At 37.8% G+C, this 25,984-nt stretch overlaps 1 protein-coding gene across 1 annotated transcript; it reads right to left on the reverse strand.

Moving 5' to 3' along the window:
- Positions 1 to 992: 992 nt before the first annotated feature.
- LOC118812246 (actin-related protein 2/3 complex subunit 2-A-like) lies at positions 993 to 24,379 on the reverse strand. The gene is made up of 10 exons (XM_036577082.1): positions 24,140 to 24,379; positions 21,455 to 21,489; positions 19,726 to 19,838; positions 15,672 to 15,717; positions 13,934 to 14,120; positions 11,297 to 11,390; positions 9,334 to 9,460; positions 6,240 to 6,340; positions 4,260 to 4,360; positions 993 to 1,355 (listed from the first exon to the last, which is right to left on the reverse strand). Exons 1-10 carry the CDS (start codon positions 24,211 to 24,213, stop codon positions 1,334 to 1,336), a joined length of 900 nt encoding a protein of 299 aa, XP_036432975.1. The 5' UTR covers positions 24,214 to 24,379; the 3' UTR covers positions 993 to 1,333.
- Positions 24,380 to 25,984: the final 1,605 nt, after the last annotated feature.

A 25,984-nucleotide genomic window follows, 5' to 3' on the forward strand; every position in this document is an offset into this window, starting at 1 on the left:
AGTTTTTCAAAGAAATTGGCAGGGATATTTTTCCAAAATGTGGCGCATTTTCTATTATGCGGTCGCCCTCTGTTTTAGCTCGTAACAACAATGTAATATGATTGGTGTGAAAGACTTAATTGGAAATATTATCAATAATATTAGCTCACTGTCGAAGGAAAAACAAGTATCTCCAAAATAGTAACTTCACAGCAGAGGGCAAAAACGCTTTTTAAGTCTATGAAAAGTGACATCATTCAAAGCAGTTTTGGAGCATTTCTATTGGTCCATTCATCAAGAATTAGTTTACACGATGTAAAGGATAAATTCCGTGGTCTAATGATTTTGAAAAGTAAAAATCGTAAAAAATGGAGATGCATGTTTTTCTTTGGGCAACAATAATAAAGTTATATACTTTTTTTAACAACCATCCTGCTACCGTTCCCAAATTCTCTCACACAATGTTGACGATGTCCCCAGTCAACGTTATGTAACGTAACTAAAGAAGCAAAGTTCAGACTCATGTTCAAACATGTCTTGATCAACATTTAAGTTAAGGAGGACGAAGGGCTGTGTTTGATTTTTTTACCTGCAAATACATTGTTACTCAGTAGGGCTGTAAGGCTGAACAATTTAGGGAAAATTTCTAATTGCGATTTTTTGAACCAATACTGTGACTGCAATTTAAAATGTGACTATTTTCTCCAAATTAAGGGCCATAAGGACCAAAATATACATTTTATTTTCTGGACTGAGGCTTGTAAGCAGAACCTAGTACACCAGACTGCCAGTAGGTTCATCACAATAACAAATTTTATCACTAAAAAATTATAAAATATTATTATATTGTTTACCTCTCCATGTATCTTTGGTTGCTTTTGTTTGACCAAACTTTATAGGCTCATCACAAGCAAAATGCTGTTAATGATATATGCTGTGATTAAAATTACAGCTCTTATGATCTGATCTTTCAGCCATCAGGCAGCACTTTGATTTGAAGAAATGAACATCTCTTTTCTACAAGACTTGTTTATTCACAACCGTTTCATGATTCCAGACTGGTGCGACAGACATGGTGAGAGACACGGAGGTGTAATACTGCATAAACGTTACTCAGACAACACATCAGACGACGAAGAGAAGGCAAAAGTACCAAATGTCCAATTTAATGAGAGACATTATTGTATCAAAAATGACTACTGAAAGGAATTTCTTGTTGTCCACTGGTGGATCTGCAGACTTTTTTGACGGAGACACTGAAGCGCTGCACAGCATGTCGTCATCCGCTGAGCACTGGGGCTGTGCTGGTTGGTCTCAACGTGGTCCTGTAGGTCTGTTTGGTCACTGCGTCACGTTAGCGAGTAAAGGTCTTGCCCCTGAGCAGAGAAAGTCAGAGTTAGTGGCACAATCTGAAGGACAGTCATTATATAGTCAATAATATTGGTAAACATCTATTCAAAATGACCTAATATAAAACATGAAGCATAAAGTCATTTTATAGTGTAAAGTTAGGCCTGCTGCGTAATTCGTTAAATCAAATAGTTTTAATACCTTTTTAAGATCTTAAAGTATAATGATACTCATAATACTACTACTAATAAAAATATAATAATAATAATAATAATAATAATAATAATACAGTTTCCAATGCTATAATCTAAATTTATACTAAAATCTATTTTATACAAAAATCCAGAGAGGCCATGGGCTGTTGCTATAATTTTCCGGATTGTTATCTTGAGATAACGAGTTAATTATATTGTGATCTCAAAATAAAACTTTTGTTATCTCGAGATAACAAGATTATTAACTCGTTATCTCAAGATAACAATCCAGAAAATTATGGCTACCTTATGGCCTTTTTAAGGAATTACATATCACAATACCTACATTTAGAGTCAGTTATTCATTCAACCTAATGAGAAACTGTAGAACAGACTCAGTTTATATCACAATACCTACATTTAGAGTCAGTTATTTATTCAGCCTAATGAGGAACTGTAGAACAGACTCGATTTATATCACAATACCTACATTTAGAGTCAGCTATTCATTCAGCCTAATGAGAACCTGTAGAACCGACTCGGTTTATATCACAATACCTACATTTAGAGTCGGTTATTCATTCAACCTATTGAGAAACTGTAGACTAGACTCGGTTTATACCACAATACCTACATTTAGAGTCGGTTATTCATTCAACCTATTGAGAAACTGTAGACTAGACTCGGTTTATACCACAACACCTACTCTTAGAGTGAATCAACTATTACTCAATATTAATATTAATGTTCAAAGATCTTCTTACAGCCTTTACAAACAGGTAATGGACCAGTCGAGAGTTTCAAAGCACTGAATCACTCATGTAACCCCCCTCCTCCCCCATTTGCCGAGGGCTGTTTTTGTAAGATTGGTCTTTTTACTGGGTAAACATTAACATACATGATATCTACTCCCATGGGAACTCCCCTCTACTCTGGAATCTGTGCCTACAAAACTTAAAAACGGCAACACTGCCTCCTCGTAGGCCACTTTTAAGCTGGTAGCATTTATGCAAAACATATCCTGCTGTTCTGATTAAGCAAATCTCAGTGTGCATGTCTGTGAGATTGAAGTGCAGCAGCTCTGATTGTGCACACGTTTATTCTGCACACGTTCTCCATCTGAAATCTACTCGTTTCTGAAGAAAAGATGACAGACTTCAAAGTATACAGGTGTGTTGCTTTTGGCAGTGCTTTACTGCTGGCCTGAGCTCAAAAGCTCTCAGCGGGTTTGCGGCTAAACAACAACGTTGCAGCAGTATCTGCAGGCCATTTTCACGCCAATAGATTAGATTCTGGGAAATGATGAATGGTGCAATCATTTATCCTGAGTAAACAGGGCTTGTGATTATTTCGACACCAGCTAAGTACCAACATGTTATCGGATCAATTCTAAACATATGCAATTATCACCTTACAGAAATGAAAGAATAAATCTAAAAGAACCTGCAGGTCCATTTCTTTCCCTATGATTCTGTTTAAAAAACAACTACAAGCCAAAACGACAACCACTTAAAGGTGATAAAACAAACATGACTGGATATTTCACCAAGCATAACGTATCATATTTTAGCAAATCCAGTGCGGGAGAGGTGTGAGAACCTTCATAGTGCCAGCAAAACCACTATTTATATCCAAAATAACCCAACTGCAGCATTATGGTGGGAAATTTTTGAAAAGAAAAGTGTAACCAGGGTGGATGGTGTGTGGAGAGTCAAGTACTCAAATAATGAGGGTGTTCAAATAATTTAGTCATACCGTTTCATAATGGGAGCACAGAGAAAACATACAGGCTAACAATCCAGTGACGCCAACTTTCTTAAATGTTTTAACGAGACTGCAAAACGTGTCGAGTTTGAAAGTATTTGTGGGTAAGTTTGTACACTATACAATGTTTTTCTTCTATGAACTTAACATGAGTGCATGGCCAAGGTTGTGTTGTTAGGCACATGACTGAGAAGGCACAGCTAGCATGACTTCTTCGCTAACTACTCTAGCCGATGCTATCTAGGTCAAGAAACAGTGAAAATATGTTTTTCTGATTAATTAACATGTTGGCACATCTTCCATTTAGGAGAAAAAGCCTCATGTAAAAGCCAAGACCCGGCATCCGTCAGCATCCAATGTTGTATTGGTTAGCTTTAGTGTTAGCTCATAAGCTCATCCGAAGAGGCAGCCTCTGTTACTCATAACACAGGAAAACCTAATGACTTCTCTCGATTATTTTTGAAAAATAAAACATGCTTTCAAATGCATTTCTCTTCATGATGCTAAATCCAGCGCAGTCACCTAAAAATGTATTAGGTGAAAATGTACAAAATGAAAATAAAAATCATAAATAAAATAACGTACTGAGACAAAGTAATGAGAAATGAAATTTAAAATAACTAACAGGAATAGAGTTTATTCTAAGACCACTTCGGAAATTGTTCCAGCTGGAGCAAGTGGAATAAGAAACGTTATATACAAATAAAAGTAAACATAGTACTACAAGTAAATTAGAAATATATGAAGGTAATTGACCAATCAGGGCCTTATAACTAAATGAAGGCCTATAGATAACACACTAATATAGATAACACACTAATATAGATAAACTAATATAGATAACACATTAATATAGATAACACACTAATATAGATAACGTATTTTTGCCCTTATTTTTTGTGCAATTACAAGCAATTTCTTTTGCCTGCCAGTTTACAAGTCCTGAACATGAGTGTTCACTCAGATACTCACGAGATCGTCTTCATCTCTTTCTTTTCGGCGTCTGGACGAGCGCGGTTCAGAACCTTCAGGAAGTCGGAGGTTTTGGCTCTCATGCGGGTGTGGATGTAGGCCTAACACAGCAGGAAAAACTTATGAAACAACAGAAACTGTACACAAACATCAGTGAGATTTCACATTAAAAGGAACCCATTACGCTCATTTTTAATGTTTATAATTTAATTTTGGGGTCTACTACAGTAGATTAACAAGCGTCCACTAACATTTTTTTTTTCATACTGTACATCTCTTTTCACTCTCTGTCTGAAACGCTCTGTTAGAGCTCCTGCGTCTTTAAGCCCCGCCTCCCGATGAGCCCAGTGAGCTCCGATTGGTCGGCTTGCCCACTCTGTTCTGATTGGTCAACTGCCAGAGCGGCATCCTGCCCCTACACCGCTGTCTTACAACAGCATCGGTTCTGCTGGTTTAGTTTAAGCCAGAGTCCGATCCCGAAAGTCAGGCAGAACAAGCTGGCAGAGCCGATCCACCTTCGTAAGCTAGACTGGAGCAGGACGTTCCAGAGCTGTAAGTTTTAACTTTCAAGCTTTCGTGTGACGACGTGCCGAGCTTGCTGGTAGGTGGGCAGTAAGGAATGTGTTATGAGATTTCGTCATCCTGTAGCAAAGGAGAAGGGCTGGAATTCCAACGAGGCGTTTCAGGCAGCTGAGAACAGTGGTTTCTGTGGGAGAGAGTTTCTCTCTCGTTTGTGTACTTTGAGCTTTACAGACTGTTTACATGCACAAAAAGCTATAACACACTAAGACAAAGGGGGGAAAGCCAGTATAATAGGTCCCCTTTAAAGGGTCTCCTGTAGTGTATTACAGTCTGTCAGAATGACTGTGTGGATCACATGAACATTATAGAGCTTTTTAAATGAAACAGTAGAAGCCATATCGCCCCCTACACTTCCTGTAGTGTATTACAGTCTGTCAGAGTGACTGTGTGGATCATATGAACATTATAGAGCACTTTTTAAATGAAACAGTAGAAGCCATATCGCCCCCTACACTTCCTGTAGTGTATTACAGTCTGTCAGAGTGACTGTGTGGATCATATGAACATTATAGAGCTTTTTAAATGAAACAGTAGAAGCCATATCGCCCCCTACACTTCCTGTAGTGTATTACAGTCTGTCAGAGTGACTGTGTGGATCATATGAACATTATAGAGCACTTTTTAAATGAAACAGTAGAAGCCATATCGCCCCCTACACTTCCTGTAGTGTATTACAGTCTGTCAGAGTGACTGTGTGGATCATATGAACATTATAGAGCACTTTTTAAATGAAACAGTAGAAGCCATATCGCCCACTACACTTCCTGTAGTGTATTACAGTCCGTCTGAATGACTGTCTAGATCATATGAACATTACAGAGCACTTTTAAATGAAATAAAAGAAGCCACATCACCTCATACTCCTCCAGTAGCGTATTACAGTCTGTCAGGATGACCGCGTGGATCATATGAACATTACAGATCACTTTTTAAATTAAACAATAGAAGGCACAGCTGACACTTACGCATCCTGCCGTGTGCTGCAATCTATCAGAATGACCATGTGGATCATATGACTCTTATAGAGCATTACAGAGCTTTTGCTTTTAAGTAAAATATGCCTTTTTTCTGTAATTGATGCTGCGAACAGTTCTAATTTGGATAAATGTGGTGTTTAAAGCTCCATCTATCTCTGCAAAGAGCCCTCCTCAATGCACTAACAAAGGAAACAGCTCACACGTCAGACACTGTCGCCACCTTCATAAACACCACCGAGATTAGACATTAACAAGTCTGCATTTTTTCCTCCTTACACTCACAAACCCACACATGTCGGCACACAAAGTGCCGAGTGTGTCGGGAGGGAAGTAGGCAATCCCTGCACTGACTCAAAAGCTTTAACAGCACCGCGTGTTGACAGACAGAAAAAATAAGAGGCTTTGTTTGCAGTGAGCTCACCTTGGAGCACTTTATGTGGTAATGCAGGTAGTCCCTGAAGGTGTGGATGAGGTTGATGGTGTTGTCTCTGGCGTTGGCGTTCGTATGACGAGGGAACAGCACTGCAGAAGATAAAGATCTACTTCAGAACTAAAGTGAACAGGATTATAGCACACAGCACGTAAAAGGAGATAACAGTTTATGACTAAAGTTGGCTTCTTGTGCTAACTTCCCGTTCCACCTTAAATGGTCCCTGTACAGGTGTCAGAATGTAACTGCTGCTCCATTTAAGGTGGATCAATAAATCTGAACAAAAGACTGCAGAATGAAAAGCCAGCCTTCAGCCTTGCAGAATTTCAGAAGCGAATTACTATTTTGCACAATATAAAGATTTCAGATATGTTTACTTAAACATTATGATTAAAAAGTGAAGGGACATCCCAGAATAATAAGCTAACCTATAAAAAATGGTTTAGTCAAGCAATTTGATTTGAAAATATATGTATAACATGATATATACAGAAACCATAAGAAATTTTAATTATACCATGATATGAATTTTTGGCCACATCACCCACTTTGTAGGACTCTACTTTGCACAACAATAATAATAATAATAATAACAATAATAATAATAATAATAATAATAATAATAATACTACTACTACTACTACAAGTCCTTATTGTGCATAGTGACCAAGGATATGTGAAAAAACAAAAGATGACCTGAAAAAAGACACTTATACACTATATACAAATACATATCAATGCAAAATTAAAGCGTAAAGTGTAAATTATCAAGATCAGATTAAAACAGTGCAACAAATAAACACAACAATTTGAAGATAATCCGCAAAGTCTATTAAAAGCAAACAAATGATGTGACCCGTATGAATTGTGCAGGCTATGCTGGTCAAAACAAGCACACATTACAGCAAGCAGCAGCTTCGACTGATACAAGTCGTTGCATAAAGATGACAAAACTGTGTACATATTTGCAGTGTTAATAATCACTGTTTCCAGACAGAGCCCACTAGTTCAACAGTGACTCGTGTCATAAAACACAGTCAGAAGCTGAGGGCTGTTAGCCTCTTAAGGTGTGTCACTGTTTTCGTTAAAGTGTGCGGACAGTTCAGAGACGAGTTGGATGTTCAGCACACGGTACACCTGCCACAGGTGCAGCTTCACAGCGCGTGCAACAGGTGTAGGTACTCGTTAGTGTGCATATCACAGTCGGTTTAACAGAACTGAGGAACGATGGACACAGTAATGAACACAAAAAGCAAAAGTGGCACCATGACAGGGACAGTTCACCGTAGCTGAGACCAGGGCTGAACGATTCTTTTCTATCTAAATTTTTCTATCAAAAACGCAATATGAAAGGGTGCAATGTTCAAATTGCAAGAGCTGCAAATTTCATTGTAATTGTTAAAATAATTATAGTAATTATTCATTGTAATTATTAAAAGTTTTAATTTGGGAAATTTAAACTCATAATGGAGAGCTTGAGAGCCAGCAGACTGTCACATCAGCATATCCACAAAAATTTCTATGCTGGTCTTAGTGGGAAAAAAATCCTGTAGCATGAAGTACAGAAAACAATTACATGACAATTATTTTCCCCAAGTTGTTCAGGCTTCACTGATACAGTTGGGGTAGTAACTGACACTAATTAACCCAATTTTGTCCCAATCATGGTCAGATCCACTAGTTAGCTAGGTCTCCCCATATCAAACAATGCTACCAAGTTGGGTGGGTAAACGAGAGACAGGGAGAGATAGGTAGAGAGATGGAGAGAGAGAGAGATAGGGAGAGAGAGAGAGATAGGGAGAGAGAGAGGGAGAGATAGGAAGAGAGATATAGGGAGAGAGAGAGAGAGATAGGGAGGGAGAGGGAGAGATAGGAAGAGAGAGAGAGATGGGGAGAGAGAGGGAGAGAGAGGGAGAGATAGGGAGAGAGAGGGAGAGATAGGGAGAGATAGGGAGAGATAGGGAGAGAGATAGGGAGAGAGAGAGAGATAGGGAGAGGGAGAGAGATAGGGAGAGGGAGAGAGAGAGAGAGAGAGAGAGAGAGAGAGATAGGGAGAGAGAGGGAGAGAGAGGGAGAGAGATAGGGAGAGAGAGAGAGATAGGGAGGGAGAGAGAGAGATAGGGAGAGATAGGAAGAGAGAGAGTTGGGGAGAGAGAGGGAGAGAGAGGGAGAGAGAGGGAGAGATAGGGAAAGAGAGGGAGAGAGAGGGAGAGATAGGAAGAGAGAGAGAGATAGGGAGAGAGAGGGAGAGATAGGGAGGGAGAGAGAGAGAGATAGGGAGAGAGACAGAGAGATAGGGAGATGGGGGGGAGAGAGAGAGATAGGGAGATGGGGGGGGAGAAAGAGAGAAAGAGAGAGAGAGAGAGAGAGAGAGAGAGAGAGAGAGAGAGAGAGAGAGAGAGAGAGAGGGGGGCTCTCTTGGACTCCTGGTCACAGCGGTTCTGGCATCACCAGGGACCGAAGTCATAATCTCCTAATAATAGGGCCAACGATTAGACAGCCACTCATGAGCCCTTAATGCTTTAAATTTAAAAAAATAGTGATTAACCATAATCCTAACCTTGACCGTTTTATTTTGAGAGTACAGTTTCCACTAGCCACCGTAGTTGGGTAAGTAAATAACCACAAGCCTAACCGTTTATGCACAGTTCTGTCATGCATAACATTAACAGGAGCCACTTAACTAACACTTTAGCTAGTTAGCTAGATGACCAACACTCATCTAAGCTGAGGCTTTGCAAAGCATGGGTCCTGGTTGCAGCTGGATACCACTGGAATCCACCTACAGTCCTGTAAACCAAGGGCTAGATGAACAGTGGATGCCTTATTATGAGAACTAAAGGCTAGACACTGCCTTTTCATCCCCACACCTCACTCGTATAAATGATGACTCCAAATGGGTCACTTCATTTTACCTCAAGACAACTTCATCTTTTTTTTGGGTCCAATTTGGTTCAGTTATCTATAAAGTATGATGACAAGCGAGCAGTGAAGTCCAGTAGGATGTAAGTAACAGCTATCTGGAAAAAACGCTAAACACTTGCACCATTTAGCTTGCAATTGAATTAGCTGCAACTGAAGCTACCGAAGGTGATGTAGCCGATGTTGTCTCCGACTGCAGCGTCCGTGTCCTTCAGCTCCAGAGGAGGCTCTCTGTGGTTAAACAGCACCTGAGGAGCTGTATGACTGGCACGCCGACCCTCTTTAAACTCCTACAGAGAGAGAGAGAATGAAATCAGTAACATCACCATACCCTTTAGCTCTATCATAGCCCTATAATTTGAGTGATTAGTGACATGATCCGTAGTTGTAATCCAGTATGAATCTGCAGTGTGTGTAGTTTTACAGTCTGACGGTAATAATTGTGGAGCGATTTTAATCCAGTATGAATCTGTAGTGTGTGTAGTTTTACAGTCTGACAGTAATAATTGTGGAGTGATTTTAATCCAGTATGAATCTGCAGTGTGTGTAGTTTTACAGTCTGACGGTAATAATTGTGGAGCGATTTTAATCCAGTGTGAATCTGCAGTGTGTGTAGTTTTACAGTCTGACAGTAATAATTGTGGAGCGATTTTAATCCAGTGTGAATCTGCAGTGTGTGTAGTTTTACAGTCTGACAGTAATAATTGTGGAGCGATTTTAATCCAGTATGAATCTGCAGTGTGTGTAGTTTTACAGTCTGACAGTAATAATTGTGGAGTGATTTTAATCCAGTATGAATCTGCAGTGTGTGTAGTTTTACAGTCTGACAGTAATAATTGTGGAGTGATTTTAATCCAGTATGAATCTGCAGTGTGTGTAGTTTTACAGTCTGACAGTAATAATTGTGGAGTGATTTTAATCCAGTATGAATCTGCAGTGTGTGTAGTTTTACAGTCTGACAAAGCAGATGCAAACTTCCGGGCTATGAAGTTTCGGTCTGTGGGAATTTGGGGATAATTTCTCAGATACTTTATTCTGAAATCAACCTGCCAATCAAACCTGACCCATTACATTACACAACCTCATCTGGGAAAACTCATAAACCATTAGAAACAGGTATAACAAGGTACAATTAACATGAATGTCACAGGCCCACAGGCTAAATATTTGAACCCTAGATACTAATTATCTTTTACAAGCTCTGAAGGGTTAAGTACCCTTACCTGAAACGGCTGAACCTTATAGAATACACTGTGAATTACTTAGTATCCACTATAAATTATTCGGTCCGATGAAATATTCAGTTTCTGCTATGAAATATTCAGTAAGTGCAGTAAAGTAGTGTAGTGGGTAACACCTCTGCCTTCTACGCTGTAGACTGGGGTTCAATCCCCCACCTGGGTGAGCACCCTACATTACACCAATAAGAGTCCTTGGGCAAGACTCCTAACACTACCTTCACCTACCTGTGTAAAATGATCACACTGTAAGTCGCTCTGGATAAGAGCGTCTGCCAAATGCCGTAAATATAATAAGTATAAATTATTCAGAAACTATTCTAAATGATTCAGCAGCTACCATGAATTATTCAGTACGTACTGTGAGTTATTCAGTAACTACTATGAATTATTCAGTATGTACTGTGAGTTATTCAGTAACTACTATGAATCTTTCTGCATCTATATATACACTATAAAATAATCAGTAACAATTTCAAAACTAATAGGCAAGTAGCAATGAGAGCCAAGTATTAACATGTGTACCCAAAAAAAAAAGGAATGAATGAACGAAGAAAGACTCTACAAAAAATCCACGAGCTCACATATTTCCACATCAGCCCAAATGCCTGTTCTGTTACAAACATCTGACTCACTGCAACTGGAGAAAAGAAAGGAGGACAACGCTTGTTTTAACTCTGTCATTTCGATGCTATCACACAATCTAGAAGAGCAGGACTACAAAATGGCTCAAAAAGTTGGAAATCTTGTGTATGTGACTGTTTGAAAGGGGCAACAAGCAGAGACATGAAGAAGAAATGCTGGAACAGAATCTGCAACATATCACTAAAAGCCTGTGTGTGTTTGTGAGTTTTCTGTTTAGTCCTGATAATCTCCACAGAGACGAACCTGCATGAACACTTTCCCTATGATGACATCATCGTCGTCCTTAAAGACCGTGCTGAACACCACCGTCACACGATCCTTCTTCGCCTCCACGTACCTGAAACCATGGAAATCAGGAAACTGCTGAGGTGATGGAACGACAGTTGTGAAAAACTGGCACAAATTTTGTCCCGTCTGAGATGAACCCACTCAGTCTGGAGTCAAATAACAACTCTTCCATCTCAACCACAACAACAACAACGTGTTTCCCCAAAAAAACTAAATTAGGAGCTGCATGAATCAAGGATCTCGGAGGAAGAGAGGTGATCCGAGACCTAATTTGTTTGGTCCGTACAGCAGGTGCTTAAAAGCAATAGTTTGGCTAAATGAATGAATGAACGAATGAATGAACGAATGTTACAAAAAAATCTGTATGCCTTACATAAATTTACAGATTTTTTTCCTAACTTGCGTAATTGAATCGAGTAATTAAGATGTAAACAAAGTTATTCAGAGTGGTTTGATGTGACTTTGTTCATTGTAGAGAAACTTACTGAGTCGGAATTGTTCACAGTGGTGGTGATAGGAACCAGACGTCCACCTCTGAAAGCTCCCTCACAGAAAGTTACTACGTGAAATTGTTATAAATATACTCTGCCTGCTGCATGAGACACTGTTTTATGATATTTCTGAGAAGTGTTTGGCTTAAAATGTACTTTTCTAAACCCAACGGCACATGCAGGCCTTGTCGGTCAAAGCAGTCACCAAATAATACTTATACTTGCAGCTTTATCACTATTTTACCATCACCAGCGTTACATATAAACAGCATCCCAGTTCCTATCACCACCACCAAAGAAGTTAGAGCCTGTACATTTCTCTACAATGAACCATTTTACATCAAAAAATGTGATGACTTTGTTTCCATCTCAACCACTGAATTTTGCAGAAATTTGAAAAAAATAGGTGGACTTCCCCTTTGAGTTTTCCTTTAAATGTTGTTGATACGCCAAAGGCATATGTGGTGCGTCTATACACTGCAGTTATGAGACTAAATTAGCTAACAAGTACATGAAAGAAACAACGGACAAAAATTTAACAGACAAAAATATGAGCAATGTTCATTCTTCAATTTGTCCAAAACCCAACCACATACACATAAAGATGGTTCTTCAAGGGTTCTTTAGTAAAGAAAATGGTTCTATATAGAACAATGAAAACTCGAAGAACCCTGTGCATGATTAAATGGTTCTTTGCATCATGAAAGGGTTCTTCAGATGATGGAGAATGTGCTGTATATTTTTGAAAAGGGTTCTATTTAGCACCCAAAAGGGCTCTTTTATTGTTACAGGCTTGACATCGTAAAAATAGCAGAACCTTTTTGGTGCTATAAAGAATCATCAATCTGAAGAGTCCTTCAATCATGCAAAGGGTTCTTTGAGAGTTCTATACAGAACCATTTTCTTTACTAAAGAACCCCTAAAGAACCATCTTTATAAAGAGTGTAAATAAGTTATTTGAAGTATTTGAGATTACTTAGAATTCATAATTCATTTTCACGTGATGATTTTACAACCAACTTAGAACTGAACAGGCTATTATTGTTACTGTCCCTTAAAGACTGATATATGTTAATGAGCTCTGTTCTGATTGGCTGCCTTGTATTGTGCCTCATTCAAAAAGCAGTCCAGGCTGAAACACTCCTTATAGCTTCAGTGTAAATGGGCAGAGCTGAACTGCTATAGCCTGAGTAGGCAGATATACAGGGTGATTCAAAAAGATTCATCCGATTTCAAAATGATTTATTTCACTTGTAAATCATTAGAGAACAATGCAGTGAACTGTAAATGGTTTAAATGAGCATAAAGTTTATTATGTAATTGTACGAGTGCTCAGTATGAACCTCCTCCAGCTGTACAGACAACATCAGTCAAATTCATCCCATACTGGATTGAGCATGTCGGGTGTCGCTGCACTCACGGCTCTTTCAGTGCGATTTCGGAGATCATCCAGTGTTGTTGCGTGGCACATAAAGAGAACCCTTAAGGTACCCCCACAAAAAAACATCACACGGAGTGAGATCTGGTGATGCTGGTGACCTTTTTCTTGGAACTGTTGGTACCAACGGCGAATGCTCTGAGCTGCTGGAGGTTCACTGCCATACCGACGGTCAGAAACTCTACAACGCCCTCCTTCAATTGGATTGTGATTGGTTCCTAGGCGCCTCACGGTTGAAAAATACGGTGCTTTGAAATCGGATGAATCTTTTTGAATCACCCGGTGTGTAAATGTGCTTTCGTGACATTGCAAAAGACAATGAGTTCAAAACCAGTTTCGTTTCATATATGGACCATATGGACTGGGGAGCGAATAGTATGTTTTGAAGCCCAGGGACATGGGCCATTTAACAACTTGACCCAGTCTGAGGCGAGTATGAGTGAGGCATATTGCTGGAAGCAAACTTTAGACCTAAAACTGAGCTGAGCTGTTACTGAGTGAGATGTCATATTAGGCAAACAAGTGCGAGGGTTAGCTAACCTATGAGTCAGGAAAGACGGAAGGAATGAAAATAGAGAGAAATATGCAGCGTAAAAATAACTAGTTACTGAGTAATCATACAGGATGTACTAAAATGTCAGAGGTCAGTAGACGGTCACTTACATGGACTCGTCATCTCTGTAATGGACGACAGCCCTCTGCTCGCCCTCGCGCCCTTCCTCCTGGAACTTGAAGTATTTCTCAAACACAGAAGCAAAGCAGTTCCTCTTCAGCATGCCAGCCTGGTGGATCATTTCCTCTCGGTTGGCTGGCAGCGACTCCAAGTCAAAGAGCAGAGAGACGTTGTAACCTGAATCGAAAAGACACCGGAATCAGTTTAGCTCTGAAAGAGGATCCCTTTAACTGGACATTCCCACCAAGCAGGGCTTCAGTTAGCCAAATAACAGTGATCAAATTTATCAACTTATTAAGTAAAAGTATGCAGTTTTATTAATCTTTGTGGTTGCATTAATAAAGCACTATTGTTAGTACCAATCAGCACTGCAATCATAAAAATACACGTACAACTATTACTGCTGCTGTGGACCAACAACTGGTCTGTTTTCTCTACTGCCCTGTGCTTAACCCCCTAAAATCTCAGGCTTATTACACACTAAGGCTTATTATTCAGTAACTACAGGGACTTTAGTGCAAACAGGCTGAGATATTCGTAGATTATAGAACTGTGTAATAACAACTCTGGCCATTTATGAGGTATAAAATCAGTGTATAGTTATTTTATGTTGCACAGAAGAATTTATTGTGTAGTGCTTACTCAGTTTGTATTATCTGTCTGCTGCTGTTCTACAAACCTCAAGGGTTCTTTTATAAAGAAGAACCAAGCAACACTCAGAACCCTTTGCAGGTTCTTCATATCGATGGAGGATGTGTTTTATATAGTTCTATATAGACCCTTTTTAAAAAGGGTTCTATGCAGCGCCAAAAATGGTTCTTCTATGGTTTCAGGTTTGACAGCGAAACAGTTAAAGAACACTTTTTGATGCTGTATAGAACCCTTTTCAAAAAGGTTCTATATAGAACCATCTACAGCACATTCACTATCAATCCCTTACATCATGCCAACAACTCTTTAATCATGCAAAGGGTTCTTTAAATGTTCGTGGTTCTATATAGAACCATTTTCTTTACTAAAGAGCCTATAAAGAAGCATCTTTTTGTTTGTGTGTGTTAAATGTAGCACTGTGTCCTGAGTTTCTCTCTTCACATATGTGATGAGAATGAATGACAATAAATCTCACCCTGACTTTGTCAGTTTCCTCTTTACTCAAAAACATGGACTTCTTTGTATTAGAAACCTCAGATTTGACGTCTGAAGTCGGTTTGACATCTTTAGTTCGCTAACGAATTATGGGATCTCCACAATTTAGCCCATTATTATAGATAACAGCATGTTATACAGTGCAGAAGTCACATAAGCATGTCTATTAAAGAATACTTAAAGAAACCTACATTATTCTTGCATTATATTTCTTTCGCTTAAAAACATCTGGGTGTTTTTTGTGCCAAAAATGGTCATAACTCATTTTCACATGACTGTTTTCCAACTCTTTATCCCCTAAAATTAAACAGCCTGTTTCTGTGACTATAAGACTGACGTATGTAAATGAGCTCTGTTCTGATTGGCTGCTGTCTTTAACTATACAAGAATAATGTAGGATATGAGCCTTTAAAACCAACAACCAGGAGCGTCTAAGGACGGAAAAAACCTTCCTATCCTATGATCTTGGCTTTTGGTGAGCAAAAAAATAAATAAAATTTCATGAAATACTTTGAGCTGATAAAAAAAAAAACAAAACATACAAAAAAAACAAACAAAAACAAAGACAGGATCTCAGCTTACCATCTTCTGCTGGAACGAGGAAGTTTCCGTACACCCTCTTCAGCAGCTGAAACCAAACACGGCATCAATGTCAGAACATCTCTATTGTACACCATGACATACACACCGTATTTACTAAGATACATTCAGCTATAATATTTCATAACTGTCATAACTCTCCTCTCATTTTGAACGTGGATGTTGAAACTGAGCTAAACAAGCTTTGGATGATGTTCAAATTCTGCAAAAATGATCCTTGAAGTGCTGATACACTTTAGAAGATGCACCATAAGGAAGGTGATTTGTGAGGCTGAGGCTGAGAGCAGAGGCTCCCACTTCACTGCAGGTTCCTCAGAATTTGCATACGCTGTGCATGTGACCCTTTTGTTAGTGGAAGCACAGAAACATGGTTTGAATGTTCGTTTGCATCATCTGGGAGCAGCAGGGCGCCTCCTTCAGGCCGATTCCAGAGTCACAACTCACTCCAGCTTTCAGTTATTCACAATAACTAAACCCCTGTTGGAGCTGGATTAGTTTTAGGTGCTGTAGTTTGAGTGATTACTGTGAGATCCGTGATTTTAGTCCAGTATGAACCTGCAACGTCTGTGGTCTTTATAAATTTGCAAACTTGTAATTCCAGAGTGATTTACCTTCTATAATTCACTGAACTCAGAGCTCCTCAGTAACACCAGTCCTGTTCAACATCTCAATAATGTGATAATAAAACCGGGTAATAGAAAACGGCACCTCCATATTTCTTCCATTTTTCGTGATCTGAAGACAATGCTAACAGCTAAATGGAGCTGAGTGTCCAGTGTCATGTTTTAGGGTTTATTGTTGGTGCCAAATGTTGACGTAAACCAGGCCATCTGGTGTAATCTGGGGAAGTCAAATCAGGCACAGACTACATTACCAGAGCTCCTCCAGTAATAATAATCCAGCTCCAATAGGGCTTTAGAAGTACCTCATTACTTGATTTTAAAAGATTAATAATAATCAATTCAATTTCAGCAGTCATTAGTTTTCAGTTTGTCTGATAATTATGCATATTCTAAATTCTCCTATTGCTCTCTCTCACAGTAAGACACACAGTAGGACCTGATGAATACGCTCACTTACAGTCACATGCAATAGTTTGGGCACCCCCAGTCAAATTCCACATTGTTGTTAATTTTCTAAAGGTAAATAATATTTATAAATCCGATATTATTTGGATAGTCCACTATAGATGCTTTGTAAATACTTCATTTAAAGTTGCAAGCTACATTCAACTAAATTGACCATCATTTGCTTTAACACTAAACCTGCTCTAATCCTAACCCTAACCTTAACCTCAACCCAAAACCTAAACCCAACCCTCACCCTGGTCCAAATCCTAACCCTAAACCCCACCACTGTTTAGAATCAACTGAATTTCAACAGATAGTTTGTTAACAATTTGAACATCTGCAGATAATCTATAGGGGACAATAGTGGACTGTCCAAATGAGGTGAGACCATATGATTTAAGGTACAATTACTGCTTATTTGCTGAATTTAACATATTGTAAAAATGTGGTCTGTGCAAAAGTTACGGCACATTTTAATTTTATGCATTTTTCCCCCAATATGTTAAACAGAAATTGTGAACTAAAATTCACAGGAAAATACCAAATTTAAGTGTGTGCTCCGTAAGCAATGTGTTAACTTATTTTCACTCAGTTATTTTCTTAAGAGTCTTTTATTGTTTTTAAAAACCCAATTCCACTCAGTCACTCAGTAATAAAATCAATAGTGACAGTCGGTCTGAAAACTTTGTGGCCGATACCAGTTTTAAGGGGCTAATAGTTCAGATCACAACTGCTAAAAACCAGTAACACTGGTCCATGTCATTTTATATCTATATCTCAGGTTTTAATTATTTACAACAGTGGTTTTAATTAAACAGCGCTTTACTGACTGATACGATTATCAGTTCTTTGTTATCACATTTCTTAAACCCAAATAAGCAGCAGAAACTCAGTCTTAATCTATATATTGTAGTGCTGACTGTGCTGACTGTACTGACAGTATTATAACATAAGGCTGTCATGATCTCAATGCAACTCAATTACAACACTACAAAAAAAAAATTAAAATTCACTTGATAAGTTCTCAGCTTGTATGATAATGTATATTTTAAAATTTCCTACTGCTCTCTTTTAGTAATGAACTCATTCATGTATTTTTTATGGAAGCCAATTCCTGCCAGGTAGAGGTTTAAATATTACCTCTTATTTTTAATCTGTTCTCTTTATAAAAAATAAGTTTTTGATATATTTTTTACATGTTTTTGTTATTGTAACCATGATGGTGTTTTGTATTTAAATTCTCCAGTCCAGTGTGTTTTACTGTGATGTAGTTAAACAGACTCTTATTGGGTTCCCAAGAGGCAAACCTAGTTTTTCAGTGGGAGACTAAGTTTAAATCCCTGTGGCCAAAAAAAGACTATCAGCATGTGATCAGCAATATTTTAGCCAATATGAATAAAAAAGGTCATCAATATCAGCTGATATTATTGGCCAACCGCTGTATTGGTCAGGCCCTGACAGTCCTACTTTCGACACAACAAAAATACAGAAGAGACTCTCGCAAACATTGTTCAATACTGTTGACTACAGTCGTGTAGTTCTCTGCACTGACCGACAGCCTGTTTGTTTTAAAACAGAGTGACTTCCTCTATCAGAGGCACTTCCTGTTTCAAAACCACAGAAAGCTTCTCCGTCCAGCGTGGAGATCAGACTGTGATCATCAGACTGTGTCGGACAGCAACAAGACAGAAATAAAAAACAAAAGCAGCGTAAAGTGTGACTTCACCAACCATATTTACTTATTGTCGTCGGGCGAGGTCACCTGCCAGAGCTGACCACAGATCTGACTGGCTAAGACTTCATCATCAGCAGATATTCACTCACGTCAGGCGGAGTTAAGCTCCAGTTCCAGTTTTGCCCTCAGCCTGAAATACCCTTCAAGCCCAGCGCCACTGTTTCAGTAATAAAACAATCTGAAAATGATTCTAAATAAAAAGTATGAAGCTGTAAAATATGTCGAAATGTTAGATGTGTGAAGAGCTTTAGATTCTAAACTGACTGAGAAAGCAGAAAAACACTAAAAAATTAAGTTCTCGTAAAAATTATTTCCATATGAAAGTTCTAATAAAATTAACACCTAAAATGAAGTTCTAATAAATTCAATCAATTAACCTGTATTTAAACTCAGACAACATTGAGGGAGACCCTCATTTACAATGTAGCCGAGCCAATACAGAAAACAGGGGTTGAGAAGCTAAATAGTAAATACATTACACACACTAAAAAGTAATAATAATCATAGTAGTAAATAAAAAAATAAATCAAAAAAACAATTAAAATTACAACAGTATATCAACTTAATATATAAGATAAAATAAGGATAAACAGAATATATAATTACTGAAATAAATAAAGAAATAAAAGAAGTAATACAATAGTGTTGCAATATTAAAATAAATAAGAACAGAATAATAAAAATGGAACAATAACTAAAAACAAACCAAAAATCACTTTAAAAGTTGCAGGCTGATTGGAGGTGATTGATTAATTGATTCAATAAATTAATATCTAGTATTAAGTTCTAATAAAATTAATGCCCAAAATGAAGTTTTAATTACATTACATGTACATTACTTATTATTTAATCTCTTTTAACATACTATTATTGTTTAATATGGTTTTGTGCCCCTAAAAACATTAAATATTGAATAAAACGTACAAACCACCTTTTTTTTTATAAGTTATTACTGAATAAAACAATGATGATTATTAACATGACAGGTGTCCAAACTTCTAAATCTCTGCTCTCAATAATACCGTAATTAGAATTACACTATATAATTACACTGAGACTTTTTTTAACCTGTAATTAGGGCTAAAGCGTCCTGCTAGCTGGACTTGACTTGAGCCTAAACTGCTGCGATTAGACTGAGCTGACTGATGACCTGAGGCTGAACTAACCCTCTGTTGCAGTTGCTGGCGTAAAGCTCTGACCACTAAACTGACGAGGAAGGAAGTCATCGTACCTCGTCGGTCCCATGCTCCTGCAGCTCCTTGTAGAACTTGAGGGAGATGCTGACCATCACCTTTGTCTTGTCCCCATTGGGATTTGAGATGTGGTAGAGCACACCGTCGAAATCTAGAGCACGAGGAACAAAACAGAAGAGTTTATTTACACTTATTTACACAATGAGAGGCTTAAAGAACAATGACCAACAGGCGTAGAACAATATACACCAACCACACTAATATCACATCACAGAGTCATCAGTACGTAATGTTGACTTACAGAACAGTATGCTGTATATGTATATATAAAGATGGTTCTTTAAGGGTTCTGTAGTAAAGAAAATGGTTCTATATAGAACCATGAACACTCAAAGGCCCTTTGTATGATTAAAGGGTTCCTTGCATCATGAAAGCGTTCTTCAGATTGGTAGAAAATGTGCTGTAGATGGTTCTATACAGAATCTTTTTGAAAATGGTTGTACGTAGCACCCAATAGGGTTCTTCTATTGTTACAAGCCAGGTATTGTAACACTAGAACAACCCTTTTGGGTGCTATATAGAACCATCTACAGCACGTTCTCCATCAATTCTTCAATTGTTAAGATGTCAAACTTGTAACAATACAAGAAACCTTTTGGGTGCTATGTAGAACCTTTTCAAAACGGTTCTATACAGAACCATCTATAGCACACTCATGCCACCTGATCATGCATCATCATTTTTTAAGTGTACATGGTTCTATATAGAACCATTTTCTCTACTAAAGAACCCTTTAAGAACCATTTTTTTAAGAGTAGCTAAAAAAATAACAGCCATCTTTATCTTTAACCCTGAATTTTGTCGTGCCCAAGCTTTTGCATACGACCGTAAGCAAGTCTACTTGAGATTATTTCAACAACTGAGGCAGGTATGTAATCGGGGCACACAGTTACGCTAACTGGGGGGGTGTAAACTTCTACTACTTGTTAGCTATATTAGCCTTGTAGCTCTAGTGCTGGACTGAAGAAGCAAATTTCAGACACTAAACCTGACTTGGCTGATCGATTACACTTGGGGTCAGGAGGGAAAACTGTATGCTTGACTACTCATTCAAAGGGAAATTTTACTGACCTTTCCAATTTTCTGCGTAATTAAATGAACAGAGTCATTCAGAGTGGTCTGAATTTAAATGAGTCAAAATTGTTCATAGTAGTAGCGATAGGAACCAGAGTCTGCAGCTGTTAAACAAAATAGCTATGAATACACTGTCTGATGTCTGACATCATGTTTAACGATTATTCCACAATACGGTTTTGGCCTAAAACATCATTTTAATACACATTAATCGTGGATGGATACATACAGGGTGTTTTAAGGCAAAATAGTCCCCAAAGAAAACTTATTTTTTCAGATTTTCTACTATTTCACCATCATCAACATTCCATATAAACTCAGCAGACTCGTGTAGGTTCACTGGCGGTTCTGGATAGTAAATAAAATGTCTATATCTGTGTTGTAGTCATGGTGACTCCTGGTTCCTATCACCACCACTGTAAAGAAGTCTGAACCATTTCACACCAAACCACTCTGAATCACTCTGTTTACATCTCAACCACTGAAATGTGATATGAAATTTCATCTTAAACAGTTACTCCTTTTACTAACCAGGTGATTAAAGTAGGTTTTAAAGCCACTTGTCTTTAAATTATGGGTCTTTGTAGGATGCATCACTGTCCCACCTACTGTCTGTACAGCACTCAGACTTACCTGCAAACGTAACTTCTACCACTTCAGGCTTGTTCCTGAACACAAAAGAGAGTATTTTTATGAGATGAAAGAATCTCTGGACAGAAGACAGCAGCCACTTTGCTGGAAGATAAAATCAAGATCCTGCAGCCACGACTCTTTTACTTTAGCACTCAAACAATAGCTTCAGACTGCGGAAGCGCCTAATAATGGTGTAATAAAACGATTTACAGTCTGACTCTGACTGTACTGCAGTATTATAACTAAGGCTGTCCCGATCTCAATTCAACTCCATTACCAGACAGTACAAATAAATAAATAATTAATGATGATGTATATTTTAAATTCTCCTACTGCTCTCTTTTACAGTAATAAACGCATTAATGTAATTTTATGAAAGTCAATTCCCACCAGGTAGAGGACAAAAAAAAAAGAGCAGTATGTCAAAATTCATAAGTATCTCAAAATATTGACACTTGTCTCCTAATAGTGACTTACTATTGAAATAATGACTTAATTTCTTAAAGGTATTGACCTTGTAATGACTTAATAATATTAATAACTCATAATAATGACTCACTATCCTGAAAATTATTACCTAATTTCCAGGCATTTAATAGCTCAAAATAAAATATATATATATATATTAAGTCATAATTTTTTTGGGGGGATAGTAAATTAATATTTTAAAAGTACAAGTCATTATTTAAAAAGACTACATTAATATTTTTGCCACACTGCTGCCAGAAACAGGAAAAACTTATAATAACAGGCTTCCATGGTTTCATGATTTTTTTTTTTTAATTACTCTTGTTAATTACTTGTGAATCTCACCGGTGAATGTCAGAGTTATTTGAAATATATGCTCCATAGTGACATTAGAATAGTCTGTAAAAGGATTTCACTTTTTCACACATCTGTAAAAGTGAAATCACTTCAAAATAAGTGATCCTTTCAAAAATATATACCACAACAAATGTGAAGGTCTATCAAAGTCAGGGCTGGGTTTCACCAAAAGCGTCTTAGCACAAAGAAGATTTTTAAACTGGTAGAGTGAGCATCACACTGAACACTCTCTCTACTAGTTAAGATGATCTAAGATGCTTTTGGGAAACCCGGCCCTGACTGGGGCTGGCAGTGACAGTGATTAAACAGAACCACGGTACTACAGGTGGTCCAGGCGGGTTTGCTCAGGGCCTATAGAAGAAAAATGTTTATGCACTGTATATATATAAATAAAAACTGCACTGACTTAATTCCTCTTTGGTTTATTTTACTCATTTGTTAAACTTACTCATGCAAATCTAGTCACACTTACTTTTTGTTCCTTGATGCCTTAGTAACTTAAGTAAAGCTAGTTAAGATCAGTGAATAAGTTCTACAGACTACAGAGCATTTGGCCCAAAAACCTCCCAGCGTTCTTAGCAGTTGTGCTGGTTTCTGTTAACATTTATTTATTAATTTTTTAAATTTCTCTTCGCATAATGTTATTTTTGTGTTATGGCATATTCTCCTGCAAAACAGTACATCACATTTGCATACATTGTTATTCTCACCATGATGGTGTTCTGTGTTGAGGTTAATGTAACGAGTTCAAACAATTTTACAGAGTACAGTGACTCTATTTGGGGTAATTAAATGAGAGGTTAACCTAACTAGGCTGAGTAGCCTCTCAAACTCCTTGGAACCACCGGTGGTTCCAAAACGCACTTCGTCATATTCTTCATAACGTTCGTATTTCATAAGCTACATTCAGAAGGTGGGGGTCATATGAGAGCTGTGACTGTCTTCGTTCCAGTCAAATAGATGGGTGATGTAATTTTAAACCCTTATAATAGAAAAAGCTGAAGTCTGATTGTTTTTGTCTACTGAAAGTCGACCCATTTTTCCACAAATCTGGGCTATAAACTATAAACAGGTGGCATCTCTTCAGTGATCTGCTCTGTAAAAATAATTTTTTATAAAATATTAAAAAATAACGATTTGGTCATGTGAATTCAGATGGACAAACCCAAACACACCCTGGTCAATAAGAGGTTAAAGTTGACCTAACTCATTCAAAAGTTAGCAGAACTCACTGCCAGCTCAACGAAAGCCATATAAAATGACTGGGCTTGTATTTTGCATGTTTTATAAAGTAAAGTCAGCTAATATAAGTTTACAGTGTGGAAGGAAGAGGAAGTCAGGCGAGGCTGCATGTTAGGGAGGGACCAAAAAGAGACTGAGCAAAGCAGTGCAGCCAAACCTTATAAGGAAAAGACAACAGTGTGCAGCTTCACAGCCTCAAGCAGAAAAAAAAACACAGATCTAGACAGTCCTGCTGCAGAAGTAGAGCAAATCCCAGCTGGCTGCAATGGTCATTTCAGCTGTTTTAGGGGCATAAAGAGCTGAAACCTGCTGATTAGGACAGACAGAGTCAGACAGAGGTATATACAAACAGCCACACCCCGTATTAATGCTCAAACGTGAGGCAGAAGTTGGCTTCTCATTCGAATTTTCCGTTCCACCTTAAATGGTGGAACGGGAAAATTCGAATGAGAAGCTTGCGAACGGTTTAATGAACTTCAGAGCCATAATTAACAATGAAAAGCCCCTTCTGTGGACACGGAAAGGGCATTAACACTCTAATAAGCAGTGAAACCGCAGCATTCAGAGCTAAATACGCGTTTTATTCGTTTTTATTCAGTTTTGTTTGTGTCTGCTCACCCGCTGGCCGCGCTCTCGAACTTCAGCGTCAGGGTTTCCTCAATGATCCGGTTGTTTATCTCCAGCAGAATCATGGCGGATGGGAGTAAATGCTAAAGTGCGGTTTAAAATTAAAAAAACGATGATTTAAAATGTTTTATTTTGGCCCCTAAACGCTGGAACAGCTACCAGTCTGCCCTCAGCGCTTCCGCATTGAGCTTTAAGCCCCGCAGAAGCTCAGGGCTGCCCACAGCGCTGCCGGAGTCCGGCTGATCACAGGTTAGGCTGCTGCTCAGTTGGTGGGCTGTGAGGTGGTTAAAGCGTTTAAATAGGACTGATTTACACACAAAGCACCCCTTTAAATAAAACAAATCTACCACCTATTTTTTATTTATTAAGTGTATTGCTATTTGTTTGCAATACTAAGTCATTATTCTGAGATAATAAATCATTCATTTGAAATGCTATATCATTATTAAGAGGTAAGTCATTATTTTTGAAGTACTGCCTTATTAATATAAGACCTTAAGTCTTTATTTGAGATACTACCTCATTATTATGAGATACTAAGTCATTATTTTGAAATACTACCTTATTAATATAAGATACTAAGTCATTACTTTTACTAAGTCCTAATTTAAAGTATCATCTCATTACTTTGAGATATAAGGTCATTATTTTGGGATACTAAGTCATTATTTTGAAATACCCATTAATCTGAGATGCTTTCTCATTATTTTGAGAAATATTCTCATTATGTTGAGAAACTTTCTCATAATTTTGAGATACCTAATAGTTTTGCTTTCTAATGGGAATTGGCTTAATGGTTTCCAATAAAGACCACTAGTTTCCTGTAAAACACCTTTAGATCCCTTCAGGAAACCGTCAAATGCATTTAGAATCAGCCATTGTTAAACCTGTTAAACCATTAGCATCCTTTACACTGTGATTAAAACCCATTATAGAAAGTTGAAACACATTACAAAACCACCAGGAATCAACAGAAACACCGGAAATATCCACTTATTTATATTAATATATATTTATATTTATTTGTATTTTAATTCGAAAAGCATAAAGCATCCCAAAGTTATAATTATTTGACTCCAATATTTAATATTAATATTAATACTTCAATATTTAATATTCAATATTTAATATTCAATTATTTAAGTCAATTGATTTAGTATCTCAAAATAATCACTTAGCATCTGAAAATGAGATAATATCTAAAAAATGACTTAGCATAGCAAAATAATGAGATAGTATTTCAAAATAATGACAGAATTGCAAAATAATGAGGTAGTATTTCAAAATAATGACTTAGTACCACGAAATAATGAAATAAGAATCTTAACATAATGACTTAGTATCTGAAAACAATGAGATAGTATCTCAAAACATAATATTATATAATATTACTGTCCAGTTACACATTTTATTGGCATTTAACAGTAGCTAAACATGATGATGTCAGTTGTAGAGACACATAACCCAGCCCTGTGATGCCGACTGGTGTTGGTGTTCCTTTGCTGAGCCTGGTGTAGCCCTGGGCCTATGGGTGGTGCAGCTTTACGCTCGGTTTGGTTAACACTGTGGGAACAAGCGCCGCCACTAACACAGCCAGAGAAAGCGTTTTCCCACCACCCACCCTTACATTACAGGCCGAAGGTTTTACACAAACTGTAAGAATAAACAAGGAATTCATGTTTGTCCAAGAGATCACAGAGATAACGAGCAGCACTATGTTTATTAACCCACTTAAATGGCGCCAAAGTTCTATTAAACACTTTACAGCTCAGCCAGTTTGCGCTGAAGTCTGTGTAGTTATTGAATAACAAGGCTTAGTATGTAATAAGCCTGGGA

This window comes from Colossoma macropomum, unplaced genomic scaffold (assembly GCF_904425465.1).
Source record: "Colossoma macropomum unplaced genomic scaffold, Colossoma_macropomum, whole genome shotgun sequence".
Classification (NCBI taxonomy): domain Eukaryota; kingdom Metazoa; phylum Chordata; class Actinopteri; order Characiformes; family Serrasalmidae; genus Colossoma; species Colossoma macropomum.